Genomic DNA, 26,680 nt, shown 5'->3' with positions numbered 1-26,680 from the left:
TACCTAGTTGAGATCATTTTTAATTTTGACGTTACTTTTTGTGGTCAATATTTTATATTAAGCTCATACTACTGACAAACAGCATTCCTAATGTATTTGTTGAGTGTTGCTACATGATATTATGATGTATAAATATATCCATTTTACTATGCATCCCATGCAAAGAGTCGGACATGACTGAGTGATATAACTTTCACCCATGTTATCACATTTTTTGTTTATAGTATTTCCAATTATAAATAATATCATGATTGATATTTTTGTACACAAATACTCATCCACCTTTCTCAATGATATTCTGGACAAATTTCAAGAAGTGGAAAAATTAGTTTAAGGAATGGGAATGTGACAAAAAAAAAAAAACCTGATGTACATCATCCCATTGTCTACAGGAAGATTTTATCAATCTACACTCCTAACAGCATATATGAGAGTTCATCTTTTGAATCCTCACCAACAATATTACTTTTCTAAATATTTGCCACTCTGATTTATGAAATTGGTATCCTGATATAAATTGTGTGTCCGTGATTATTGGCAAGCTGAATATTTTCATGGGATTATTGGTTTCTCTATTTCCTCTTCGTGAATTATGTATTTCCATTCTTTTATTGCTATTAAGATATTGGAGTGTTCCAAAACAACCGAGGTAGGCTCCCTGGCCCCATTCTGTTGCAATATACCCCAGTCATATATGAACCCACCAGCTTTTCTTGTTTTTTCTTTTTTGTTGTTGTTTTTGCACTTGTCTCTGCCTCTGCCTGGAGGGTTCTTCTTTTATAACATTAACGACTTTGAAAATCCTTTCCTATTTCAAATCAAAAGCTGCCTTTTTAAGTGAATTCTTCCTTGACAGTTCCTGGGTAGACTAGATCCTCCTTCTTTGAACATCCTCCCATTATATTATCATATTGTGCATGTATCTATAAGCGCCCTAAAGCACAAGAGCTGTAGATTTTCATCTCAAAGTCCACACATCTCCACAGATAATAAATGTCAAAGACACTTACTGAAGGAATAAATGGTTAAAAGAGTGCATCGCAAACAACAGTGTTCGTTTATTCAAGTGATATTTATTGAATACCTACTGTCTACCACTTGAAATTAAAACCTAATTTTTTAATAATTAACTTATTTGAAATGGCAAACGATTGTTTTCTAGCCATTCTTCTCATTGGCTCTTTTAAATATAATTAATGATCACATGTGACCTAATATTAAAATAGCACTATAACTGAACTTAGAATGTTTCCAATCTGTTCCCATCCTGCAATCTCTGTGTAAATTATTTAAAGAAGCTAGCTATAGAAGGCTATACATCTGCTTAATAGATTTCTTTTGACCTTTGCTTTCTAGCTAACTGTGTAGGTCCATCTTGCTTAATAAACATACCCCAGACCCAGCAGCCACTCACAGCCCCATAGGGAAAGCAGAATGTGCTCCCTTCACACATATGCTTCATAATTCACCTGAGTGTGGAATCAAACCCTGAAGAATTTGGTAATGGCCTATTAGAAGCATCTCTTCCTTCAGGACTGCCCTGGTGGCTAAGACTCTGCGCTCCTAATGCAGGGGACCCAGGTTCGATCCCCGGTCAGGGAGCTAGATCCCACACGTCACAACTAAAGACCCCCACGCCACCACTAAGACCTGGCATGGCCAAGTCAGTAAATAATACTTAAAAGCAACTCTTCCCTCAAAGCAGAAGGCAAAGGTCAGAAGAGTCTCTCCTGATACAGGTCTTTCTGAACCTCCCATCAGCTCTTTGAAACCCCTCACCCACATATTTGAAAGCAGTTATAGTATTGCGAGGAACGCATGACTTACAGGAAGAAACAAATTTCTTTGCAAAAGTTTCTTGCTCATTCAGCCTGGGCTAGAAGATTAATAATCTATTGAAAGTGAAAATTCCTAAGAGCCTGCCTCCAAACTCCAGAGGGGAAATGGGAGCAAATCCTTGAAGCACATATGCTTCATCATTCAGTCCTGTCTGACTCTTTGTGCCCCCATGGATGGTAGCCTGCCAGTCTCCTCTGTCCATGGGATTCTCCAGGCAAGAATACAGGGGTGGGTTGCCATTTCCTCCTCCAGGGGATCTTCTCAGGGATGGAACCCACATCTCTTATGTCTCCTGCATTGGCTAGTGGGTTCTTTACCATTAGTGCCATCTGGGAAGCCCAAATCCATGAAGAGGTATGGGCAGAACAGGTTTCAGCACATAAAGATGGGAATGGAGTGTCATAGAGAACCCTCACAGAGCCAAGGGGGCATGTAGGACCATCCCGGGTACACAGGCCCAGCAAGTTTTATTCTGTTTTGCTTTGGAGCCTCTGGCTATACAAACAGCTGGACGTACCCCAAATCAGCATGTTACCAATGTTCCATCTGCCCCATCTCATGTCATGCTGAGGACAAAATACCACACCACAGGACAGACCTGCTTGCCAGATCTCTTCCTTGAATCAAGGACTGGCCATGGGGTCCCCGGGCAACCCCATATGCATGTATTTTAGAGCTCCTCCTCCTCGAGGTATCCAATTCACCTCACTCAAGTATCAGGGTGTCTAGGAGCGAGAAACAGACCAGGAGCCCTGTGGATGCACAGCCAACCCAAGCCCATCTCAGGCCCAGAGGAGGACTTGACACATTTCTAGGCAGGCTCTCCAAAGTCCTGAGCCTCCTAAGGATCCAGGTCCACAAGAGGAGGGCTTTCTGGCTCAGCTCTAAGGATCAAGGCATGATGAGGACATTTCCAAAAACAGGAAATCTGTCCATTTCACAAGCCCAGCACTGGGGTCAGGAAGTTCCTCCCACACTGTGCTCTTATGGTTGCCATAATTTGAATGCAGGGTTCACCTTCTGCTATTTTCAAACCCTCCTGCCTAGAATCAAGATAGACACTTACAATGTTCTCAAATAAATATCAAAAGTCCTAGTTCGGGGCAGGTTTGATTTGTATTACACAGTAGAGGATCTAAGAGAGACAGAGTTTTGACATCATGATGGAAGGCTGAGTTTGACCTCTTTGGGTTTTAACTGCCTCATCTTAAAACAAAGGAAGTGGACCAGCAGGTCCTCACGGAACTTCCAACTTTAGATCCTATGACTTGAATGTCTACAACTGGCCCTAATCAGGGAGAGATCACTGGCTTCCCAAAAAGATGACAGGGATTTCAACCAACAAACCTAGTCACCAAGGTTTTAATACATGTAGGAAACTCTCCATTCCATGATCAGCTACAGGCTTGGCGTCAGGTGGCAAAGGCACTAATCACTCTGTCAGTAAGTTGAGCCTGTGTGGCCCATCCCAAAAGAAGCACTTGTAGGGCTGGGGTGGAATTTTTTTGTTCCTGTTCCAGGGTATTTGAGTCCAAGTGATCTGGAGCACACATTTTTTGAAATCGGCCATGTGAGCCCAAACCCTGGAGACCACAGAGTCTTAATTATATTAAACCGAGAATAGCAAAAGCCACAAAGCCATTCATGAGAAAGTAAGGGGGGAAAGAACACCCAGGGAGAAATTCAGTAGCTATTTTGAAAAACAGGAAAATTTGCTTCTCTGTCTCAGTGACAAAGTAGCTGAGTCACCAAATCACACATGATCTCAGGGAACCCATGAGCTTTGGTTGAGTCTCCACTCATCTGTCAGCTACTCTGAAAAGTGGAATGGTAGGATGCTTGGAGAAATTCCAGAAGGTCTGGGTCTGCAAAACAGGAAAAATGTAGGGAGTTTTGCAAGGAGGGAAAGGAGAAGAGGGACATTTTTTAGAGCTCGTAAACTGAAGATGAAATCATTGTAAAGAACTGCCTGTGAAGCAATGTCTAGTAATCCTGCACTCAGGCAAAGCTCAAATGCCAGAGATGCTGTGAGATCAGGCCTTTGAAGGGAGAAGATCACTTAAAACTATTCTAAGCACAGACAACAAGAGGCTAAGCTGGAGAATTTGCTTATGAGGCTTGCTAAAGACCCGACACATTCATCTTCTCCTCTTGTCAAAGTGTTGGCACCCAGTTGAAGCACATGGTCTCTGAACGCCGTGGCCCCATAGAATGCTAGGCCCCCAGGAACTCCTGAGCCTGAAGAGCATAAATTATAGCATGAGAATCCTGCTGAAAGCCTGAGAGGACATGGATGGGATGGGAATATTGAAAATGTCCTCGGTGAGGGTTAGACCAGCAGGGTCCTGAACAACACATTTCCTGACCTCCTGACTTCTTGGGAAAGCTTTAGAGAAATTTCAAGTGAAGGATTTTGGCCTTTTCATTTTTTTTTTTTTTTTTTTTTTGGCCACAAGGCATGTAGGATCTTAATTCCTTGACCAGGGATCAAACCTGCAACCCTTGCATGGCAAGGCAAAGTCTTAACCACTGGACTGCCAGGGAGCCCCATACACTGATGTTTTTAAGGCAAAAGAGGTCAACAGAGTTTAAAGTCCTGAAAAATAAACTGATGCTCACAGCAGAAATTGCCATTGTTTTTACAGAACCATAGGTCCACCCTGGAAATGAGGGCACCAAGGTACAGGACGAGACATGGAACAAACACAGGCTCGTCTAAGGTCATAAGATGAGCCAGACCAGCAATCCATCTTTGCCTCAATAAATTTTCCTACTTAGCAAATTTGGAAAGCTCAAGGAGAGCTTTGGTACAGATAAACAAACTTGTTCACAGGGGAACCAGCTAGTGAGAGCGAGCTCACCCGGGCCTGGTGTCATTCCTTCCCCCCGCCACCATTCTATAAAAAGCTCCCCCATAAATTCTAAAGCCCCATAAATTCCAGCTGAATGGATTATCAAACCAAATACTGGAAGCCTAGCTCTGTCTCAAATAGGAAGCGAAGCCTGAATGTGAACGCTGCCTGTCACGTCCCCTCACACTCGGATCTTTCTCTTCTGCCAACCTCAGGCAATCCTCTAGACAAATCTGAGGAAGAGATAAAAGACGCCACGTGTGCCTTCCCTACAGTGAGACTCTCTTCTCTCTCAAGCTGACGGTTGCTGCCTTCATTCTCTTAGCACGATTCCTCTCCCTCCAGGCACCTCAGTCTCTCACGCAAGAGACTTCAGAGAGATCTACCACATCATTTCCCAGACATGTTTAGACATGATAGAACCTCACATGTGAAGTTCTTGGTAACAAGGAATAAGATAATAAATAGGAAGTACCTACAATAGCACCCGGGCTTTCCCAGGTGCCCCAGTTATAAAGAATCCACCTGCCAATGCAAGAGATGCAGGTTTGATCCTTGGGTCAGGAAGATCCCCTGAAGGAGGAAATGGCAACCTGCTCCAGTATTTTTGCATGAGAATTCCACAAAAAGAGGGGCCTGTCACAGACGGTCACAAAGAGTCAGACACGACTGAACACACACACATGAAATAGCACCCACTCAATAAGTGTTGGCTTTTATTAATCATCAGATAGGTTATTCAAATATATATATATATATATTTTTTTTTAATGAAGTTCTTTCTAATTAAGAGTATACCATGGTCTGGGCACTTGGGTTGGGCCAATGGAGAACAGCAAAATAAATATAATTTGACTTCTTCCTTCAGAAGGTTGAGAATTTCGAGGAGAGGGAAGACACACAAACCAACATGTGTGGTGCATGCTCAGTCATTTCAGTCGCGTCCAACTCTTTGCACCCCTATGGACTCTTTGCGCCCCTATGGACTGTAGCCTGCCAAGCTCCTCTGTCCCTGGGATTTCCCAGGCAAGAATACTGGAGTGGGTTGCCATTTCCTTCTCCAGGGGAACTTCCCCACCCAAGGATCGAACTCACCTCTCCTGCCTCTCCTGCACTGCAGGTGGATTCTTTACCACTGAGCCACCGGGAAAGCCAACATGGGAGTCAAATCTGATATGTGTTTAAGGAAAATGTGAACAAAGAGCTGGAGGAGGGAAAATTCCTTCCTGTGAGGTGCCTGAAAAGGGCGAGGGGGAGTTTCTCCCAACCAATAAGACAGCGATGCCCTTCCAGAGGGAAGGAAGCACCTGAGGAAAAGGTCTGGAGCAGGACAGGGAATCCCACGTGCAGGGGCAGCTGACTAGAGAGATGAGAGGAGGACTGCAAGGTAAGGAAAGAGATGGAGATCAGGACATATTGGGGGTTTTTAATATATATATATATATATTTCTTAACACATATGCACACATATATATGGGCTTCTCAGGTGGCTCAGCATTAAAGAATCCGCCTCCAGTGCAGGAGATGCAGGTTCAATCCTTGGATCAGGAAGATCCCCTGGAGAAGAAAACAACAACCCACTCCAGTATTCTTGCCTGGAGAATCCCAAGTACAGAGAACTCTGGGAGACTACAGTCCATGGGGTCACAAAGAGTCAGGCATGCTTTAGCAACTAAACACACACACACACACACACACACGCGCACGCGCGCGTATTGGCTACACTGCATGGCATGTGCAATCTTAGTTCCCTAACCAAGGATCAAAGCCACATCCTCTGCATTGGAAGCGTGCAGTCTTAACCACGGGACCACCAGAGAAATCTCCCAGGACACATTCTTAATTGCCTTGAAGTTAGGGAAGGCCAACTGGAAGGCTAGAGGAGCCATCTAGGTCTGATCAAAAATGGCTCAGAGTAAAGCGATGGTCAGGAGGAAACAGGTTCAAGCTGACACAAATCTATGGTCCTCAGACTCTGCCAGCACGGAGGCTATTTGGGAAGTGAGGGAGGCCTGGAGCAGCCACCTCCCCTGAGAGTGAGGGTTGGCAAGAAGCCACAGAGGGTGAGTGACATTGCTCGGCATGCCCCTTCTCTCAAAAGGTATGCAGTTGGTGCCTCTGTCGTAAATCTCACCCTGAGTACTATCTGGAGACAGGGTTTTATTGGAGGACAGCTGCATAACTAATTTTAGGTTTGCACTGGAGAAATAGGGCAGGTTTAATCTCCAGGGCAGGGAGGAGTCACAGAAACAACGCTGAGCATCTGTTCTCACTGAGGCATCTGAGAATAACTCTCCCGGAGCTTGCCAGCACTTGCAAGATGACCCTCTTGCAAGTAGAAGTAGAGCTATTCGGACCCCCTGACACGTTACTGCATCCCTGGAAGACCCTTTCAAAGCCCCAGTTTCTGGCATCCCAGTGGACTAGAGTCGAACCCACTGGGGTATGCCTTAGTTACTTTTTGGGACAGGGAGTTCATGGGAGAAGGTGAGTGATGGCAGAAACCTCCCGGCTGCGCGTTTGCCTCTAGCTTTGCTGACTGATCTGAAGCAGGCGGCCAAGTATCCAATAGCATTTATATTCCCAATGAGGAACAACATTAAAGCCCAGCAAAGCTTCTGAGATTTTTGGCACCTTCTTTCTTAATGCCCACAACAAACCTAGGAGGAAGGACTTGATATTCACACTTTGAGAAATGTGAGAGTTAAGAAAGGATAAAGGACTTGCCAAGGAATCAGCTAGAAGGAAGGCTATAAGGCAGGTCTTCTGATTTTAGTGCCTTTCTTCTTATTGTGCTGCTGGAGGCTGGAGGCAAGGCAGAAAATGAGGAAGCGTTGAGAAAGAATTCAAACGCAGAAGAACAGATCTTTAGCCTTTGAGAGGAAACAGTCACTCAACCGAAGAGAAAGGCTCCCCTATCATTAAGCGAATTGGTCCATGAGTTTAGAGGGCCACTGAAATTTAAACAAACTTTAAATGCTTATGATTGTCTTACCTATGGTTGTTTTAGAAATCAAATGCTGGAAACAGGCTGTGTAAGGTACGACGATGGTGGTTTACGAGCAAAGGCTCATGTATCAGACAGGGTTTAAATTCCAGCTCTTTCACTTAAATCCCAGCATGTTACTTAATTTCTTTCAGCTTCCTTTTTATTTTTTTCCCCCTGTTAAAATTGGGAATAGTAATAGCACCTGCCTCTAAGAGGAAAGGATCGAGTGAGATAATGCATGCTAAGAGCTTAACACAGGGCAGAGCACATAATAAACGCCATGGCAATGACAGCTCTATTGAAATGGCTGGTGGAAAAGCCTCTCCTCTATGGAGGTTTGATTTTAATTTGGCGTTTGGATCAAGAAGGGGAATCGTTTTGTCTTTTACAGAACAGACCAGAAATGCAGGAATATGCCAAGGTCCCCGAAAAGTCTGTGTCATTGGAAACATCCACCACTGTTAATCCCTGGGGTCACTTTCCCGTTTTTCTATACACCTTGATTGGATCTGTGGTGAATTCTACTCCTTTTGCAGGAGAAAAAGAGCAATAGAGAGGGCGACTAGCATGAATCTCTGAGAAGGGGGCTTCGCTGCTTTGTCATTTACTCCCCATCCCCCAGTTTGATATAAAACTACATGGATCCCATAAAGGAGGGGCCTAGGGCCAAGAGAAGCCAGGGAGGACTCACCTAGAGAAGCTCTCTAAACAACATGGTACCCGAGTGAGCACTGAGGGATACTGCTATGTGGGTGGGCCCAAGAGATGCTGCTAGATTTTCACATGATATAGGATAAGTACCAAATATCTTTGAGCTGTCAAAGAGATGCATGCAGACAACAGCAGTTTAGACGAGTCCTGGAGGGGCCTTCCCTGGTTGTCCAGTGGTTAAACCTTCACCTCCAAGTGCAGGGGTGGAAGTTCGATCCCTGGTCGGGAAGCCAAGATCCCACATGTCACCCAGCCGAAAAATCAAAACAAAATAGAAGCAATATAGCAACAATTTCAATAAAGACTTTAAAAATGGTCCACATCAAGAGAAAAAAAGCAATCTTTAAAAGGAAGCGGGGAAAATAGAAGAGTTCTGGGGAATAGGGCAAAAAGATACAGCTCATGGATTATTGACCAAAAGCCACATTAAGTCTGCATACGTCAGCAGCAAAGGCCTATGAACCATGATAAAAACCAAAATATCCAAATCAAACATATTTAAATTGAATAATGAAGTTTAAGAGGGAAATAAGATCTATTCAATAATTACAGAGAAATCAAGAAAGTTAATTTTTTTGTCACTGAGCTTGTGACTCTGAAGTTTCATACTTAACTAAACGAGGATCCTTTGATAGAATTTAGTTGAATTTCATTTTGCAATACATTTGCACTTCAGAGATTTTTCAAATGAGGTACGTGCAACACAGACTCCCAAAAGAGAGGTGGTCTCCAAACAAAAATGGATCCCTAGCCAAATCAGTTTTGGAAAAGGGTATATACCACCTGGAAGCTTCCCTGGTGACTCAGTGGTAAAGAACCTGCCTGCCAACACAGGAGACTCAGGTTTGATCCCTGGGTTGGGAAGATCCCCTGAAGGAAATGGCACCCCACTCCAGTATTCTTGCCTGGGAAATCCCATGGACAGAGGAGCCTAGTGGGCTACAATCCATGGGGTCATATTACTGAGCAACTAAAGAACAATTAATACACTACATACCCATCTTGAATATTCTGAATTATGTGTTGGCTTTACAAAAGCTCTGAGAAGTCTTAGAGTAAGGAAATGTACCTAACTTTGTTTAACCCAGTACTTCTCGATATATTTGATGAGTAATTTTTTTTGACTGAGATATCATGCTTTTCACTCTAGGAATTGCTGGTGAAGAGAGGTGCAGGTGAGGTGGATGATAATGGCATTGGTCTGGTGACCCAAGAGAAAAATAATCAGGTGGGAGATGAGCTGAAGATTGATGCTGGGATGCGGAAAATACCATGGCTGGGCATGGAAATGCTCCTTTGCCAAACGACCCCATATATCTTGGAAATTGGCTGAATTTTTTCTAATATTCTTTCAAGGTCCTTGCTGAGTCACTCCCATAAATGATGGATCTTAATGGTTCTGAATATCTCTAAAGCTGGTGTGTCTGACCATCTCCCTTTTTTTAAGTTTGTGATTCACTCCACTCCAGCAGGCAGGACCAGGGAGAACAGGCAGAGTTTCACTTTCCAATCATAAAAGCACATCTCAAAGCTAGCACGCAACCAGAATTTCATATCAGAGATTTAACTGGCCATCTCTTCAGAGACCCTGAGAACATCTCATTTCCAGGTCCTTTCTGGACTGTCTTTAAAGGGCTGTACTCATTATGGTAGAGTTGCTGTGATTAAAAGAGATACCTGAAGGCTTCAGGTAAAAAAAAAAAAGAGTTTTGAGTCAGACAGATCAGGCTGAATTCAAATCCCAACTCTGCCTTTTCCTGGCATTGTGATCTTAGGGACTCTCTCCACATTTAAGTTTCCTCATCTGAGAATGAGGATGGTGCTATACCCATTATATCATATCTATTCAGGTTTGTTGTAACATTCAGAGGAAGTGGTGCATGGGTGGATGGGAGTTGACACAGGATAAGGTCACTGTACCATATCTAAGGCGGACATCGTAGCTATGTCAACCCATCACCCTGAGAATATCTTTGGGACCATCCCCATCTCTGTATCTGTTCAAAGGGGGGGAAAGTACTAAACAGTGCTCAGTACCTGATTACTTGGGTGCGCTGCTGGGTGTAAGGGGTGATGACCTTGAGAAGAAGTTCCATTGCTCCGTTAATTCCCAACATGGCTCCTGTGGTGACTGAGAAAAACAAAAGCACACTAGTTATTGACCCATCTGAACCAAGCATTATTTTCAGCATCACAGATTGAGCCTAAAAGAAAGATGAGGTCCATTGCCTTTCCTGCCAAAGGCAACTTAGAAGTAGAGAAAGTCTATGGTCTTTCATCCCTGGCTTGGAAGTTAAAGACACCTGAAAAGCACTCATTATCTTCCCGTCCTATCTTTTTCTCAAAGGGGGCCCAAGCCATGAAATTACGTTTTTCATTTTCCGGTGGCCCATTGCTCTACACCATTGTATTCGGGGGGCGGGCGGTATAGTCACTTTACAATGTTGTGTTGGTTTCTACCGTACAGCAAAGTGAATCAGCCACACGTATACATATATCCCCCCTTCCTTGGATTTCCTTCCCATCTAGGTTACCCCAGAGTATTGAGTAAAGTTCCCTGTGCCATACTGTCACCTTTCACTAGTTATCTGTCTTATACATAGTAGTGTACATATGCCAATCCAAATCTCCCAGTCCATCCCACCCCTTTTCCTCCTTGGTATCCAGACTGAAGCAAGTCAAAATGAGAAAAAGCAAATATTGTGTATTAATGCATATATGTGGAATCCATTGTATTTTTAATCAGAATAGTCAAGGTAATTGCTGAGCAGCAGATTTCTCTTTAAGTAGACCTTTGGCTTTCTGGCAACTTCAGATCAAGCTGTTTCACCCACTACCAACTTCCCAGATGATACATACATGCACGCACACACATATGCATGCACACACAGACAAAATGACATTCACATGTGCGTGCGCGCACACACACACACAGCCAGCACCTTAAGAAACACTTTCTTGGGTACATTTTACTGTTTGGAGAATTTACAATGAAGAAAAGTCACAAGTGGATAGGTTAAGGGTGAGTACAACTTGGATTCACTTCTTTAAAACTTTAAGGAACAACTTAATAAAAAAGATAGCACCCTTTCTGTTCCATGCCAAATCCAAATTCTCCTACTTTGGCATTCGGATTTCCCAACACTGAGGCTATGGCTTGACTATGCTTCTATCCATTAGTTGGTCCTTCTCAGAGGTAATTACCAGAAATCTTTGTCTTTTTGTCCAAGTGGATGGTTAGAGAAACATAGTGAGAGATCTGAATAACAGAAAGAGACTCAAAGGGGTATCTGGTCAACCTGGCAGCTTCAGGTAAGTATTTTGGATACAAAATCTCTGGATGCCACTCTCATCTCCAATGATGCTCCAGCTTCTCCACAATATCCCCAGCACCCCACTCCACTCAGCTCACTTTAGGAAGAGCTCTGGTCACATCAAAAAATAAGAGGAATCCACAGGATACAAAATGGAATCAGTTTGGCTTGGGGCAAAATGTTCAATTAGGAGAAGGAAAGAAGGTTATCTTCCAAGGTGTGACTTTTTTTTTTTTTCCCTTTACCGCACTGTTCTTGTGAAACAGAGCAGGATCCTATGGTCCTTGCCGCCCGCCCCCCTCCCCCCACACACACTCTTCTGTCTATAGAAAAACTTTAACCAAAGAAAAAATTTAATCAGAAATGTGAGAAAATGCAGCAGCAAAGTCAAGCTATCAAAGGAAACCAAATAATAATAGTTCAGTCAATAAGCAAAGTCAAGGATTTTTCGTTCCTTCTCAAGAGCTAGTGATAATATACTGAGTCATATCCTGTAAGCTGTCTTGTAGATACTGAAATTCCCACCAGGTGGAAGAAGTTAAGTACATGATGAGCAGACTGTAGCCATGACATAAGCTGCCACAATTCCCAGAGTTGGCCTCAAAGAAATGGAAACAAACTGAACCTGGAACTAAAGAGTAACTGTACTTAAAACCATCAAGATGACCCTGATGGGACCACTGATGACCAGTTTCAAGGTGGCCGTTAGAGCCAACCGTGCTGCTTCTGCATGTAGTCCCCTCCCTCAGCCTATAAAAGCTCTTGACCCCTGACTGTTGGTGTGGGAGGTGTGGAGGAGGGCACGGAGTCGATCGTTGGACTGGCATCTACCCTCCCCGTCTGGTTGCCAGCATCCAAAATAAAGCAAACTTTCCTTTCCCCCAACCTGGTCTCTTTAAGGGCTTTTGAGTGGCAAGAAGCTGGACCCCATTTTCAGTAACATACTAAAACCTAGGAATGCCTTGTGCTTTGGGCCAGCTTTGTTCCAGGAAATATGAATGGTAGCAAGGGGGTCATGGAGAAGCAAAGAGGGAGAATCAAGGGAGGCTTATCCTGGCTTGCTCCAAGCCTCAGGAAAGGATAAAAAAATGGAAAACTGGAGTCTCTAATATAGTTCATCCCAGTACAGTCCACCAGAGAGAGACTGAGGCTGATGTCTTAGTTACCACGAGAAGTGTGTATTCCTGGAACATCCCCTGTGCATCCATTCCTCCTGAGGCTAGTACAGGCAGTCACTGCCTGGATCAAAATTCAAGAATTTGGCATCCAAGTTCTGTCCATCAATCTTCCACTCCCATGGCTACCCAGTCTTTACTTCTAAGTTGGGAAAACATGCTGGAGTAAACTCCTGGCAAATAATTCAGCAAAACTCTAGTATTAAGTACAGTTAGGGAGGAAATAGTTTTAAGAGCGTGAATTCTAGCATGGAAGGCTTTCAACTTGGAATTGAGAGAGAATAACAATAAAAAATCCTCACTAATTTCTTCCATGCTGGATGACTGCCCAAGGTTAGACCTCTGGCAGGTCTATAAACATCCCCATTGGCCAAGTGAAAGCTGGTGAAGGGTTTGCTGGCTGTCAGAGAGCCATTCTGGTTCCAGCCAACTTCTTTTGCAGATAGGAACTATTTAGAAAACTTGCTGGAACATTCGATAGTGGCTAACAATTCACCCAAGAGACAGCAATCCATGGGCTTCATGAACTCTGCTTGCCTCTCGTTAGTAAAGTTAATGTGTAGAGACTGATCATATATTTTTTAAATATCTTATGAAATAGTTTGTACAATAAGTGTTGTCTTGGAATAGGAGACAAATGGCCACTTCTTCATATCCATAGGCAAATTTCCGCATTTTTCAGAGCTCCCTGCTGAAGGAATTCTTCAAGATCTCTATAATCAATGTATATAATGAGAGTAGGCTATTCATTTTAACTATTCTTTACAACAGTGGTCCCCAAACTTTTCAGCACCAGGTAGCAATTTTGTGGAAGATAATTTTTCTACAGACTGGAGTGGGGGATGCTTTGGGGATGATTCAAGTGCATTACATTTATTGTGCCCTTTATTTCTATTATTATTACATCAGCTCCACCTCAGATCATCAGGCATTAGATCCCAGAGGTTGGGAACCCCTGCTACAAAACCAAAATAAGATATCTCAAATCTCATGCTGCTGGCAAGCTCAAAATGGGAATGGCATACCTTCTGCCTACTCATCAATAAGAGTTGTCCTTTATGCAAAGCCACAGCCTCTCATTTAGAATTTCCTTTTTTTAGACATTGATTTGGATATATTCTTTTAACCTCTCTGAAATATTGTCTGATTATCTAGTCAATATATATGAGTGTGAATGGAGATTCTGTCTGTGAACATGGAGTCAAGCGTCTATCTGATTTTTCCCTAGAAATACTGTCTTTTGATGGGCCCTCCATGCTTATTCACTTCCAAGGTGTTTCAATGGTAAGATGAGGGTTCAATCCCTGGATCAGGAAGATCTTCTGGAGTAGGAAATAGCAATGCCCTCTGGTATTCTTGCCTGGAGAATTCCATGGACAGAGGAGCCTCGTGGGTCACAGTCCAAAGAGTCGGACATAACTGAGTGACTGAGCACACACACAAGTACACACACGCACACACCATGCTTATTCATGAAATTAACCAATAAAACATGTCCCTACTATTTTGGTAGTTCTGAGGCTAGTTACAGAAAAGGTCACCTATTAATTCCCTGTATGGGCATGCTTCCTATTATCTCATAGGACCGAGGGAAAAGAGGAAAGCAGAGAAGCAAAACACTTACTTAGCAACTGTTATGTGATGAGCTTACCCGTGAACATGATCTTACTCACCCATCCACCAAGTCTATGAGGTCTTATTACAACTCTGACTTTACAAAGGAAGAAACTGAGGTTAAACAAGTTAAGTGCCCATGTCATATGACTCTTAAGAAATGAAATCAGAGTCAAGCTCAGGTCTTCTTGGCTCTAAGCTCACGTTCTTTCCTCTAGAGAGTATTATATCTAAATAATTGCCACTTTTCTTTCTGCAGGAAAGGAGCTTAGAAAAGAGAAATAAAAGTCTATGTTCATTATACTGAAATAGGTGGTACAGAATATAATCTATTAATAAGAACTGTCTCTGTGTGGAGAGTAGAATAAACATGACTTTTGCAGTTAGAAACTCAGCCCTCATGACTTATCTGTATAAACTCAAGCAATTTCTTCACTCTCCTAAGCTTCCTTTTCTTCTTCTTAGCTATCAAATGCTAAGTCTACATACAGGATTGTTAACAATACTCAGAAATAATCCAAATTAGGAGATGGCAAACAACATCAACACTTCTACTATGATATATCAAATTACCTGAAGGACCATTTTAAGACACATTGGGAGATAAACTTGGGTAAAGGATGTCATGATGCATGCGTGACTTCAGGGACACAGTGGAGAGATTTGTGATGTGAGGGCTGCTCTTGACAGCTGTAACACATTGCACTGTGCCTTGGATGTAAGGACTCAATAAAGTCTGCTTTCCCCTGGAATAGGTTTTTTTCACCTTGTAGTACTGACAGAGAAATGTAGAGTGCTAAAACAAGTAGCTCCCAAGGGAAAACATTATGGACCTTTCATTTCAAGCACTGATTCAAGAGTTCTCCATGGACACTGACATAGAGAACACATTTATGACACGGGGTGGGGGTACGGGGGGAGGAGAGGGTGGCATGTACAGAGAGAGTAACATAGAAACATACATCGTCATATGTAAAATAGATAGCCAATGGGAATTTGCTGTATGTCTCAGGGAACTCAAACCAGGGCTCTGAAACAGCCTAGAGGGGTGGGATGGGGAGGGAGGTGGGAGGGAGGTTCAAGAGGGAGGGGACATATTGTATACCTATGACTTATTCATGCTGATGTTTGGCAGAAACCAACACAATACTATAAAGCAATTATCCTTCAATTAAAAATAAATAAAAGGAAAAAAAAAAAAAGAGTTTTCCACAGCTGAGGAGGAGACAAAGAAATAACTTCTCACCTCTACAGTCTCTAGAATATGAGGATCCTCATGGTTTATTTATCTTGTTGGGATTACATCTGTCCTCCACCCAAGCCCTCCTTCCAACCATACTCCCAAATGGTTTCCAGGTGCTCCAGTCCAGATCTGGAAGCCCTCCAGAGAGCCACAGTTGAGTTGCTTACCACTAGAGGCGAACACACGCAGAGCCCAGAGACAGTGGAGGAGGTTCTGGCTGTGGCATAGGTTTTTCCTGGCCAGAATCAATGTCACATCAAGTGCTTCCAATTCCAGTGCCTTCTGTCCAAACTTTTTATCTGTGAACACATATCAATCCATCTTTGTTGTGTTGCACATTAATTCTGACAGTTGTATACTACATGGGGGAGAGGACAGTAAAGACGGTGGAGGGAAGAGGATTGTCATGGAAATGAGACTTTTCAGATCTAGTAGAAAATGCTAATAAATATGTCTCCATTAGAACCAGATGGCTCCAAAGAGCCCATCAAGGGTACTCATATGGTCCATTATTCTTCAAGTATTATTTACATGTGCCTTGTGGGTTGTATGACTCTTATCCCCTGTATGTAAGAATGCTTCTGGTTGTTCTCAAACATGAGCTAGATGTTAGTTGGGTATAAATTTATTTCTCTAAGACAGTTTTAGAATCAAGGATACTCAAGTGACATAACTTGGGCTTCCCTGGTGGCTCAGTGGTGAAGAATCTGCCTGCATTGCAGGACATGTGGGTTTGAGCCCCAGGTTGGGAAGATTCCCTGGAGAAGGAAATGGCAACCCACTCCAGTATTATTGCCTGGAGAATCCCCATAGACAGAGGAGCCTGGCAGGCTATAATCCAGTGAGTTGCAAAGAGTCAGACACAACTTAGCAACTAAACAACAAGTTACATAAATTCAAATGTAGTGTGTGGACCTTGATTGGATCCTTCCCTGAGCATGTCTGTAAAAGGCACGCTGAGAACATTTTAGAGAAACTAGAATGAATATAAATATGCATGTCTTGTTAATTTGCTAGATTTGTGATTCTGGTATTGTGATTATATAAGAAAATGTCTCTCTTCAAAAAATTCACTCAAAAGTGTGTAGGAGTAAAATGCTATCTCTAATTTTCCTTAGAATATTTCAAACAAACATAAATAGATTAAGGAAATATGATAAAATGTTAACAATGGTTTGATCTGAGGGATAGGTATATAAGAGGTCATCATTCTATATGATAGAGGACTTTAAAATAAAAGGTGAAAACATAATTTCAGAAAATATAATTTTCTCCCCAGATTTCTTGAAAATATTGATCAAAATAAACCTGATATTCAGACTTGTGGGTGAGTCATTATTATTTTAATAATAGTGAATAAGCATAAGAAATAAATAGAAAGTACTTTTTATTCTATGCACTTGGTTTTCACAGGATAACAAATGACTATGCCACCTGTCACATTTATCTCTGTCCTTTTCCAAGTGCAATGCCCAAGCCACGTTTATGTTAGCAAGAACATGGTCACTATCAGATTCATCACAGGGAGAAATGAGTAAAACAGGTAACATCCTAAACCTCAATTACCAATATTTATCTCTGGACCAAAGGACACCAGCAAAGAGACTGTGACTGAACTCATATGACCCATTCCCTTTATCAGAAAAGAAAGATATCCGTTCATGAGCAGCCAATCTCATTGCTGTTCTGTTCAGCTCAGCCCCTGACAGCTTGAATGCTAACATCTAGGATTACAGTCTTTGATGGCAGAAGGTGTGGTGATGTAATTATGGCAATGGTAATATCAGGGTCTATAACTTGAAAATCACTTCTCTGATTCATCTCTTTCTCCTATAAAACCTACATGACTCTTATTTGCCAAGCCTCTGACCCTACATGCTAAGCAGGTGACATACAACCTTGCTTAATCCTTACAGCAAATGACCCAAGAATTATATACTGAGACCCATTTTGTCGATGAGAGCCCAATGGTAACTTGCCCAAGGTCACATTGCTAATAAGCATCAAGCCAGGGATTCCCTGGTGGCTTATATGATAAAGAATCCACTTCAAATGCAGGAGATCCAGGTTCAATCCCTGGATCGGAAAGATTCCCAGGAGAAGAGAGTGGCAACTCACTCCAGTATTCTTTCCTGGAGGATTCCATGAACAGAGGAACCTGGCGGGCTACAGCCCAAGGGGTGACAAGAGCCAGACCCAACTAACGACTAACACTTTCACTTTCAAGCCTAAAACCCAAGTCTGAGTCCCCAGACTCTGCTATTTAGGGTGTATATCATGTTTCTTCTGTCTTCCTGGAGTTCACTTAGCCCACTCTTTGTTTCATTGACTTCTTCTCATCCTTCAAGATTAGGCTCAAATGTCACCTCTCTCTGTCAACACCATCTTAGAGGAACATCACCCTTTCTTTTCCTTCCAGTTACTACCTAGTTATTTATCACCATCTGCTATTATCTAGCTAATTATGTACTTCCTGCCCTTCCCCACTTGAATGTAATTCCCACAAGAGCAGACCCCCTTATCTGTCTTGGTGACAGTGGCATTCCCATGGGCCTAGAAGAGTGCACAGCCCTGGGAGATACGCAGTCAATATCTGCTGAGTGATCAGTGGGTGATTTCTATGTGTTTTGTCTGGAACGTGACCCTGCAGGAGCTGGCTGATGCCTGGGTCTCAGTCACTGTTTGCGAAATGTTGAAGGGACTCAAAGCAGAATTCGAAGCGTTGAAAGGAAGGAGTACCCCCAGAGCTCTGTGCCCTCAGCGGCTGCTGCCTTCACAACATTCAGAGGAACTGCGCTTCTTGATTGTGGTCTGCGTAAAGTGTTCATGTTAGTTGCTCAGTCATGTCTGACTCTTTGTGACCCCACAGACTGTAGCCCGCCAGGCTCCTCCGTCCATGGAATTCTCTAGGCGAGAATACTGGAGTGGGTAGCCATTCCCTTCTCCAGGGGATCTTCCCGACCCACAGATGGAAGCCGTCTCCTGCATTGCAGCCAGATTCTTTACCATCTGAGCCACCAGGGAAGAAGCCCTGTGGTCTAAGACTGCACACAATTGGAGCTTAACTGTTATGACTAATTTGTAACATTTGCATGCAGCCTGGGTGCCCAGGCTTTTTCAACTGTGCTCCAAAGGGTCCTAGGGTTTTAGGGAGGTGTTTCAGGGTCTTCCATGTGAAAAGAGAAATGGATGTGGAGCATAAGTGGGAAGAATTCTAAACCCCCATCTTCTCTTCAACCAGGGAAGCACCACTTCTACATGACTTATTTGGGTTTCTCTAGTAGCTCAGTTGGTAAAGAATCTGCCTGCAGTGCAGGAGACCGGGGTTCAATCCCTGGGTTGGGAAGATCCCCTGGAGGAAGAAATGGAAAACCACTTCAGTATCCTTGCCTGGAAAATCCCATAGACAGAGGACCCTGGTGGGCTGCAGTCCATGGGGTCACAAAGAGTTGAGCACGACTGAGCAACTAACATTATACACTCTATCACTAGTGAGTTGAAAACTGTCCTTCCAGGAAAAGAGGGGTGGGATGAATTGGGAGATTGAGATTAATGTATATATGCTATCGATGCTAGGTATAAAATAGATTAAAATGAGAACCTACTGTACAGCACAGGGAACTCTACTCAGTGCTCTGTGGTGACCTAAATGGGAAGGAAAGCCAAAAAAAAAAGGCAATATATGTATACATATAGCTAATTCACTTTGCTACTGAGTAGAAACTAACACAACATTGTAAAGCAACTATATTCTAATAAAAATTGTTTTAAGCAATGGCTTAGTCATGTCCAACTACCCCATGGACTGTAGTCCACCAGGCTCCTCTGTCTATGGAATTCTCTAGGCAAGAATACTGGAGCAGGTTGCCATTTCCTTCTTCAGGGGATCTTCTCAACCCAGGGATTGAACACCAATATCCTGGATTGCAGGCAGATTCTTTACTGCCTGAGGCACCAGGGAAGTCCTTGATAAACTTAACAAATGAATTTTTAAAAAATTAATGAAAAAAAAAAAAACTGGCTCCCCAAAAGTCATGTCTGCCTGGAACCTCAGAATGTTATGTTATTTGGAAACAGTCTCTGCAGACTTAATTACTTAAGTAAGGTCGTACATATTTGAGTATGCCCTAAACACAATGAGGATTTAGGGAGGGCTTCTTTGGTGGTCCAGTGGTTAAGAATCCGTCTGCCAATGTGAGAGACGTGGGTTTGATCCCTGCTCTAGGAAGATTCCACATGCCATGGAGCAACTCAGCCCATGCACCACAACTACTGAGCCCGAGCACCTAGAGCCCACGCTCTGCAACAAGAAAGCCACCGCAATGAGAAGCCCATGCACTGTAACTGCAGAATAGCCCCCTCTTGCTGCAACTAGAGAAAAAAAACCTGCACAGCAGAAAGACCCAGTGCAGCCAAAAATAAATAAATAAAGTTTAAAAATAAAGTGATTGAAAACCTCCTTGGATATCTCCCCTCCGTCCTCCACACGTCTCATGCCCCAGGTAGTCCACTCCTGCTCTGGGTCCAGTCCTGAGCCCCCAGGTACCTGGGATGTGCTCGCCTGTGGGGCGGGTCCTGCCATCATCACCAAGGTGTCTAGACCTGCTTCCTCTCTGTTCTCCCATAAAAGCTTCCCCAATCGTTCCCATGATAACAACCCCAGATACCCTTCCAGCCATCCTTGGGTCTGGGGGCGTGGGTACCTCGGAGGCCAACTTTGGCCAGCAGCCGGAAGAGCGGCAGGAGGATGACGTAGTCCGGAGAGGCCGTCCTGGCCGTGTCCACCAGGGTCCGCAGAAGGGCTTCACTCCCACCCTTGCTGATCATGTATTGGATCCTCCGGTCTGTGCCTGAGGGGGCGAGCAGAGGGGCCCTGAGTCTCACATAACTACCCTCCTGTCCTTGGAGCAGGAAGCAGATCTCACAGCTAGAGACTGAGCAAGTGTTGATTCATCTCATCTCAGAGACAGTAAGTGTGGAGTTCATGAAGCATCTTGTGTAAAGTTGTGCTATTAGGTAAGGGGCCAGGGGTAGGGGTGACGGGTGAGAAATGGAGAAATAATGAAATATTTGAGAACTTGCAGCAGGTATAATAAATGGAGCCTAAACTCTCCTTTCCTAAGACTCTATGAAGTCAGTGTATGTGGGTACTTGTGTTGCATGTATTTGCTGATGTTTAGTCACTAAGTTGTGTCCAACTCTTTGCGACCTCATGGACTATAGCCCGCGAGGCTGCTCTGCCTGTGGGGATTCTCCATGCAAGAATGCTGGAGTGGGTTGCCATTTCCTTCTCCAGAGCATCTTCCCGACCCAGGAATCAAACTCATGTCTCATGCGTCTCCTGCATTGGCAGAAAGATTGTTTATGACTGAGAAACCTGGGAAGCCCTGTTATCACATGTAAAGAAATATGCATGTAGGCTGATGTACAAAGTTATGACCAAGCTAGACAGTATATTAAAAAGCAGAGACATTACTTCGCCAACAAAGGTCTATCTAATCAAGGCTATGGTTTTTCCAGTAGTCATGTATGGATGTGAGAGTTGGACTGTAAAGAAAGCTGAGCACCGAAGAATTGATGCTTTTGAACTGTGGTGTTGGAAAAGACTCTTGAAAGTCCCTTGGACTGCAAGAAGATCCAACCAGTCCATCCTAAAGGAAATCAGTCCTGAGTGTTCATTGGAGGGACTGTTGTTGAAGCTGAAACTCCAATACTTTGGCCGCCTGATGTGGAGAGCTGATTCATTTGCAAAGACCCTGATGCTGGGAAAGATTGAGGGCTAGAGGAGAAGGGGATGAGAGAGCATGAGATGGTTGGATGGCATCACCGACTCAATGGACATGGGTTTGGGTGGACTCTGGGAGTTGGTGATGGAGAGGGAGGCCTGGTGTGCTGCGGTTCATGGGGTTGCAAAGAGTCGGACACGTCTGAGCAATTGAACTGAACTGATAATCATATACTTGAATAAAGTGAGAATATCAGTATCCCTCAGCTATTAGGTTTAAATCATCTCTTAATAGAAGAAAGTTTAGTTTGATAGCTTATCTAGAATAATTTCATGAGTGGTATTAATGATTATTTTGTGCTGGCCTTCAGTAACTGATGTGAGGGACGTATGGAAACAAGCAGAGTAATCCTTTGAGAAACAAACACCTAATAATATACCTAGGGAGTTTTGAAGAAGGTCTGGACTAAGGTAAAATATGTTGGTCTTTCTACCTTAGAGTAGTTTTAAAGAAGGACCTCCCCCATCTTACCCCAGGATAAGCCAAAAGGCAGTGGTTACGTTTCATCTTGGAAGGGGACTCACATGATTCTCTATGCTCTTGAACCAAGGTGGTCAACAGGGTAGGAGATTATAATCAAAGAAGACTCTCTGATTTTTCATCCTCTACTAAAGGGGCAATAATCAGTACCTATTTCAGAAAGAGAACTCTGTGGTTTCATTCTAAGAGTTCCAGACACCACTGGACAAACCGAAGTCAGAACTATCCCAGAGAACAAATGGGCTTCACCTCCAGAGGGTACCTGATGCAGAAGAAGAGGTGTCACCCTGCCACTGGAGTGCAGCACAGCCTGAGGGTAAACCTCGATACGAGTGGACCCTTCCTTCTGAAACTGTAACCTGAGGGTCTGGGGCTTTGGAGCGACGTTCACTGTGGTATTTCTGTTTGGTACGAATATGTCTTTCTAATGCAACATGGCTGGCTTCATAGAAGTGAAAGCTAAGTGAATGCTGGAATGCTCAAGAAGCTGTGTTTTCCAAGAACTTCAGGTGGAAAAGAGCTGATAGAAGTGGGACCCAGTTGACTCAGTTGATGCCACCATAGTGACTTCTGTCCATTTATCCCTCAAAATATAATGGCTGACCACACTGCTAAGTCTAGCTCCTGCCTCGTCTTCCTGTCTCCACTTGACTTACGTGAGAGAGCTGCCGACACCTGGCTCTCTAAATGGGCCATGATGAGGGAAGAGGGGGAGGCGAGAGGTCAAACCACTGAGGGCTGGAAGTCCTTGGCCGCAGAGATGAGATGTCACAGAATAGCCACCCAGAGTCTAAATGCCTCCTAAATTTGGGCCACTGTAGGGCGGGTGACATGATTGAAAAGCCCAAAGTACATCCATCTTATGGTGACTTTGTCTCGCACAGAAAACTTGGAGCAAACCCCAGGCCACACAGTCTCTTGGGAGACATGGCATCTGCATGCCCCATGTCCGCCACAGGAGGAGTGAGGTCATGACCTACTCACCAACTGAAAGCAGATCTCCGAGGAGCTGGAGGATGGCCAGGATGGACTCCCGGTCTGAGGAGTTCTACAATGAAAGCAGATAGCCATCTTTAAGAAGAAAGGTGAGGGTATAGCCAACTAAGGAGAACCGTAGGGAGGTTTCCTCAAAAACTAAAAGTAGAACTACCATAAAACCCAGAAATCCCACTCCTGGGCATATATCCAGAAAAGATGAAAACCCTAATTTGAAATGATAAATGCATCCCAATGTTCATTGCAGCACTATTTATAAAAGACAAGACACAGAAGCAACCTAAATGTCCATTGACAGATGAATCGCTAAATAAGATGTGGTGCATGCCTGCGTGCTCAGCCGCTTCAGTCGTGTCTGACTCTTTGCAACCCTATGGACTTTAGTCTGCCAGGCTTCTCTGTCCATAGGATTCTCCAGGCAATATACTGGAGTGGGTTGCTATGCCCTCCTCCAAGGGATTTTCCTGACCCAGGTGTCAAACCTGCATCTCCCAAGTTGCCTACGTTGCAGGCAGATTCTTTACCACTCAGCCACAGGGGAAGACCAAAGAAGATGTCACACATATATACAATGGAATATCACTCAAGCATTAAAAATAAAGAAATAATGACATTTGTAGCAACATGGTGGATCTAGAGATCGTCATACCAAGCGAAATATATCAGAGAAAGACAAATACCATACGATATCACTTACATGTAGAATCTTTTAAAATGACACAAATAAACTTATTGACAAAACAGAAACAGAGTCACAGATATAGAAAACAAACTCATGGTTACCAAAGGGGAAAGGTGGGTGGCGGGGAGATAAATTGGGAGTTTGGGATTGACACATAATACCACTATATATAAAACAGGTAATCGACAAGGACCTACTGTATAGCACAGGGAACTCTACTCAATATTCTCTAATAAGCTAAATGGGAAAATAATTTGAAAAAGAATAGATGCACGTGTATATGTAACTGAATCACTTTGCCGTATACCTGAAACTAACACAACATTATAAATCAACTATGCATGCTAAATAGCTTCAGCCACGTCTGACTCTATGCAACTCTATGGACTATAACTCACTAGGTTCCTCCGTCCATGGGATTCTCCAGGCAAGAATGCTGGAGTGGGTTGCTATTCCCTCCTCTAGGGGATCTTCCCTGCCCAGGAATCAAACCCACATCTCTTAAATCTCCTACATTGGCAGTTGGGTTCTTTACCACTAGCACCACCTGGTAAGCCCATACATCAAGTATACTCTAATAGAAAATAAAAATTTTAAAAGGAAAGAAGGCAGAAGAAGGGAGGTGGCATGGTCAAGGGTATGCATGGGAATGGCAGCTTCCTTCTGCCGAGAAGGACTTTCTACAATAAGGAATGGCTGAAGGGAGACTCCCATGGTGGTCTGGTGGTTAAGAATTCACCTTCCAATGCTAGGGACTCGAATTAGATTCCTGGTCTGGAAACTAAGATCCCACATGCCTCAGGGCAACTAAGCCCATGCACAAGTAGAGAGAGGACCACCTGCCACAATTAAGACCCACAGCCAAATAAATAAATATTTTTTAAAAAACAAATCGTTGCATGGTTGCTCCTTAAATAAAAACTGAAAAGGACTCACTGAGTGAAGCATCTCAGGGGCTCTATCTCCATATTTAGCCTTCAGAAACTGGCAACATCAGCAAAATGGGCAAAAGAAAACACTGATAGTTCAGGCAGAAAGGGCAAATGAAAAGGGGCTTTGTGGGCCAAGGTAGCAAAGCCTTTGCTAATTTCAGGAGGCTTAGATTATTGTTCAATCCAGGACAGAGAGCAGAAACAGAAATCCACTAACATGTTCACATGGAAAGACTTCCCTGACTCACAAGGATGAAGTGTTGTTTTCTTAAGAGACACCTGGGGTAGCAACAAATCTCATGACATAGCTCTGTGGGGTATTTGCAATCCTTGACACTCTCCCCTTTGTTACACGGGAGAGAACACCGAGACTCAGAGGGAGGGAGGGCTTAATCAAGACCTCTGTGGTGATCCACAATGCCAACGCCAGAGTACAGCCCAGGCCAGGCTCTCAACAACCAGGCCAGTGTCATTGCATGGTAATATGTTAATTTTCTAGCTCTCAAGCACTTCTTTACCTATAAGTTGCAAGTTTGCACCCATAAATAGCACCTCTCCAAAGCCCCCACTCTCCAACCCCTCGTAAGCATCATTCTATTACACTCTCTGTTGCTGCAAGTTCAGCTTTTTTAGATTCCATATATCAGTGGTATCACACGGTATTCATCTTTCTCTGACTTATCTCACTAAACCTAATGCCTTCAAGGTCCATCTGTGTTGCTGCAAATGGCAGGATATTCTTTTTCTCGTGGCTGAATAATATTCCACTGTATGTATATACATCTTCTTTATCCATTCATCTGTTGAGGGACACTTAGGTTGCTTCCATATCTTGGCTGTTATGAAAAATGCTCCAGTGGACATGGGTGTGCAGATGTCTCTTCCAGATACTGCTTTCAAATCTTTTGAATATAAAGCCAGGAGTCTTATCTTACACCACTCACAAAAATTAACTCGAAATAGGTCAAAGACTTAAATCTAGGACTTGAAATCATGAAACTCCCAAAGAAATCACAGGAGAAAAAAAAAAAATCTCTGACATTAGTGTTGGCAATGTTCTCTTTGGTAAGACACCAAAAGCACGTGCAATGAGATTAAAATAAACAAATGAGACTACATTAGACTGAAGAGCTTTTGCACAACCAGGGAAACAATCAACAAAGAAACGTCAACAGAATGGGAGGAAATACTCACACACGATGGGCTTCCCTGGTGGCTCAGCGGTAAAGAATCCGCCTGCCAGTGCAGGAGACACTGGATCGATCCCTGGGTTGGGAAGATCCCCTGGAGGAGGGCATAGCAACCCACTCCAGTATTCTTACCTGAGAATTCCCATGGACAGAGAAGCCTGGCGGGCTATAGTCCGTGGGGTCGTAAAGAGTCAGACATGACTTAGTGGCTAAATAACAACAATTAAGATATTTTTTTTAATTTATTGGAGTATAGTTGCTTTACAATGTTGTGTTAGTTTCTGCTGTACAGCAGTGAATTAGCCATGCTGTTAAGTCGCTTCAGTCGTGTCCGACTCTGTGCAACCCCATAGACGGCTGCCCACCAGGCTCCTCTGTCCCTGGGATTCTCCAGGCAAGAACACTGGAGTGGGTTGCCATTTCCTTCTCCAATGCATGAAAGTAAAAAGTGAAAGTGAAGTCGCTCAGTCGTGTCCAACTCTTAGCGACCCCATGGACTGCAGCCTACCAGGCTCCTCCACCATGGGATTTTCCAGGAAAGAGTACTGGAGTGGGGTGCCATTGACTTCTCCATATACATATATCCTCCCTTTTTTGGATTTCCTTCCCATTTAGGTCACCACTGAACACTGATAAGATACTATTGTAAAGGTATGCTTTTACACACCAAACAAGGCAAAAAAAAAAAAAGGTCCATTATGGACAAAATGCCCAAACTTAATACTTTAACTCATCTTCCAGGTGATGAGACACCTGGGGTTCCCTAGACATTTGAGGTTTATACGCTTACCAAGGAAAAGACTTGGATTTGCTCTGGGAGCTTCTCCACAGGCAGCTGAGCCTAAAGAAGGCAGCCTCAGCATCACTTGTCTGATGC

The 26,680-nt window shown here is 43.5% G+C and overlaps 1 protein-coding gene across 2 annotated transcripts in view; it reads right to left on the bottom strand.

Moving 5' to 3' along the window:
- The window catches only part of AGBL1 (AGBL carboxypeptidase 1), a 932,974-nt gene that overhangs the window by 829,530 nt on the left and 76,764 nt on the right, over positions 1 to 26,680 (bottom strand). For both annotated transcript variants that reach the window (XM_070775073.1, XM_070775072.1), the window contains exons 2-5: positions 22,988 to 23,051; positions 20,441 to 20,587; positions 15,905 to 16,036; positions 10,429 to 10,522 (exon numbers count right to left, since the gene is read on the bottom strand). In XM_070775073.1, coding sequence (XP_070631174.1) covers positions 10,429 to 10,522; positions 15,905 to 16,036; positions 20,441 to 20,587; positions 22,988 to 23,051 — 437 coding nt within the window. The remainder of the gene's footprint in view (positions 1 to 10,428; positions 10,523 to 15,904; positions 16,037 to 20,440; positions 20,588 to 22,987; positions 23,052 to 26,680) is intronic.

Source organism: Bos indicus, chromosome 21, assembly GCF_029378745.1.
Source record: "Bos indicus isolate NIAB-ARS_2022 breed Sahiwal x Tharparkar chromosome 21, NIAB-ARS_B.indTharparkar_mat_pri_1.0, whole genome shotgun sequence".
Lineage (NCBI taxonomy): Eukaryota > Metazoa > Chordata > Mammalia > Artiodactyla > Bovidae > Bos > Bos indicus.
Note: the sequence above shows the minus strand (reverse complement) of the source record. Positions and strands in the feature narration are given on the sequence as shown.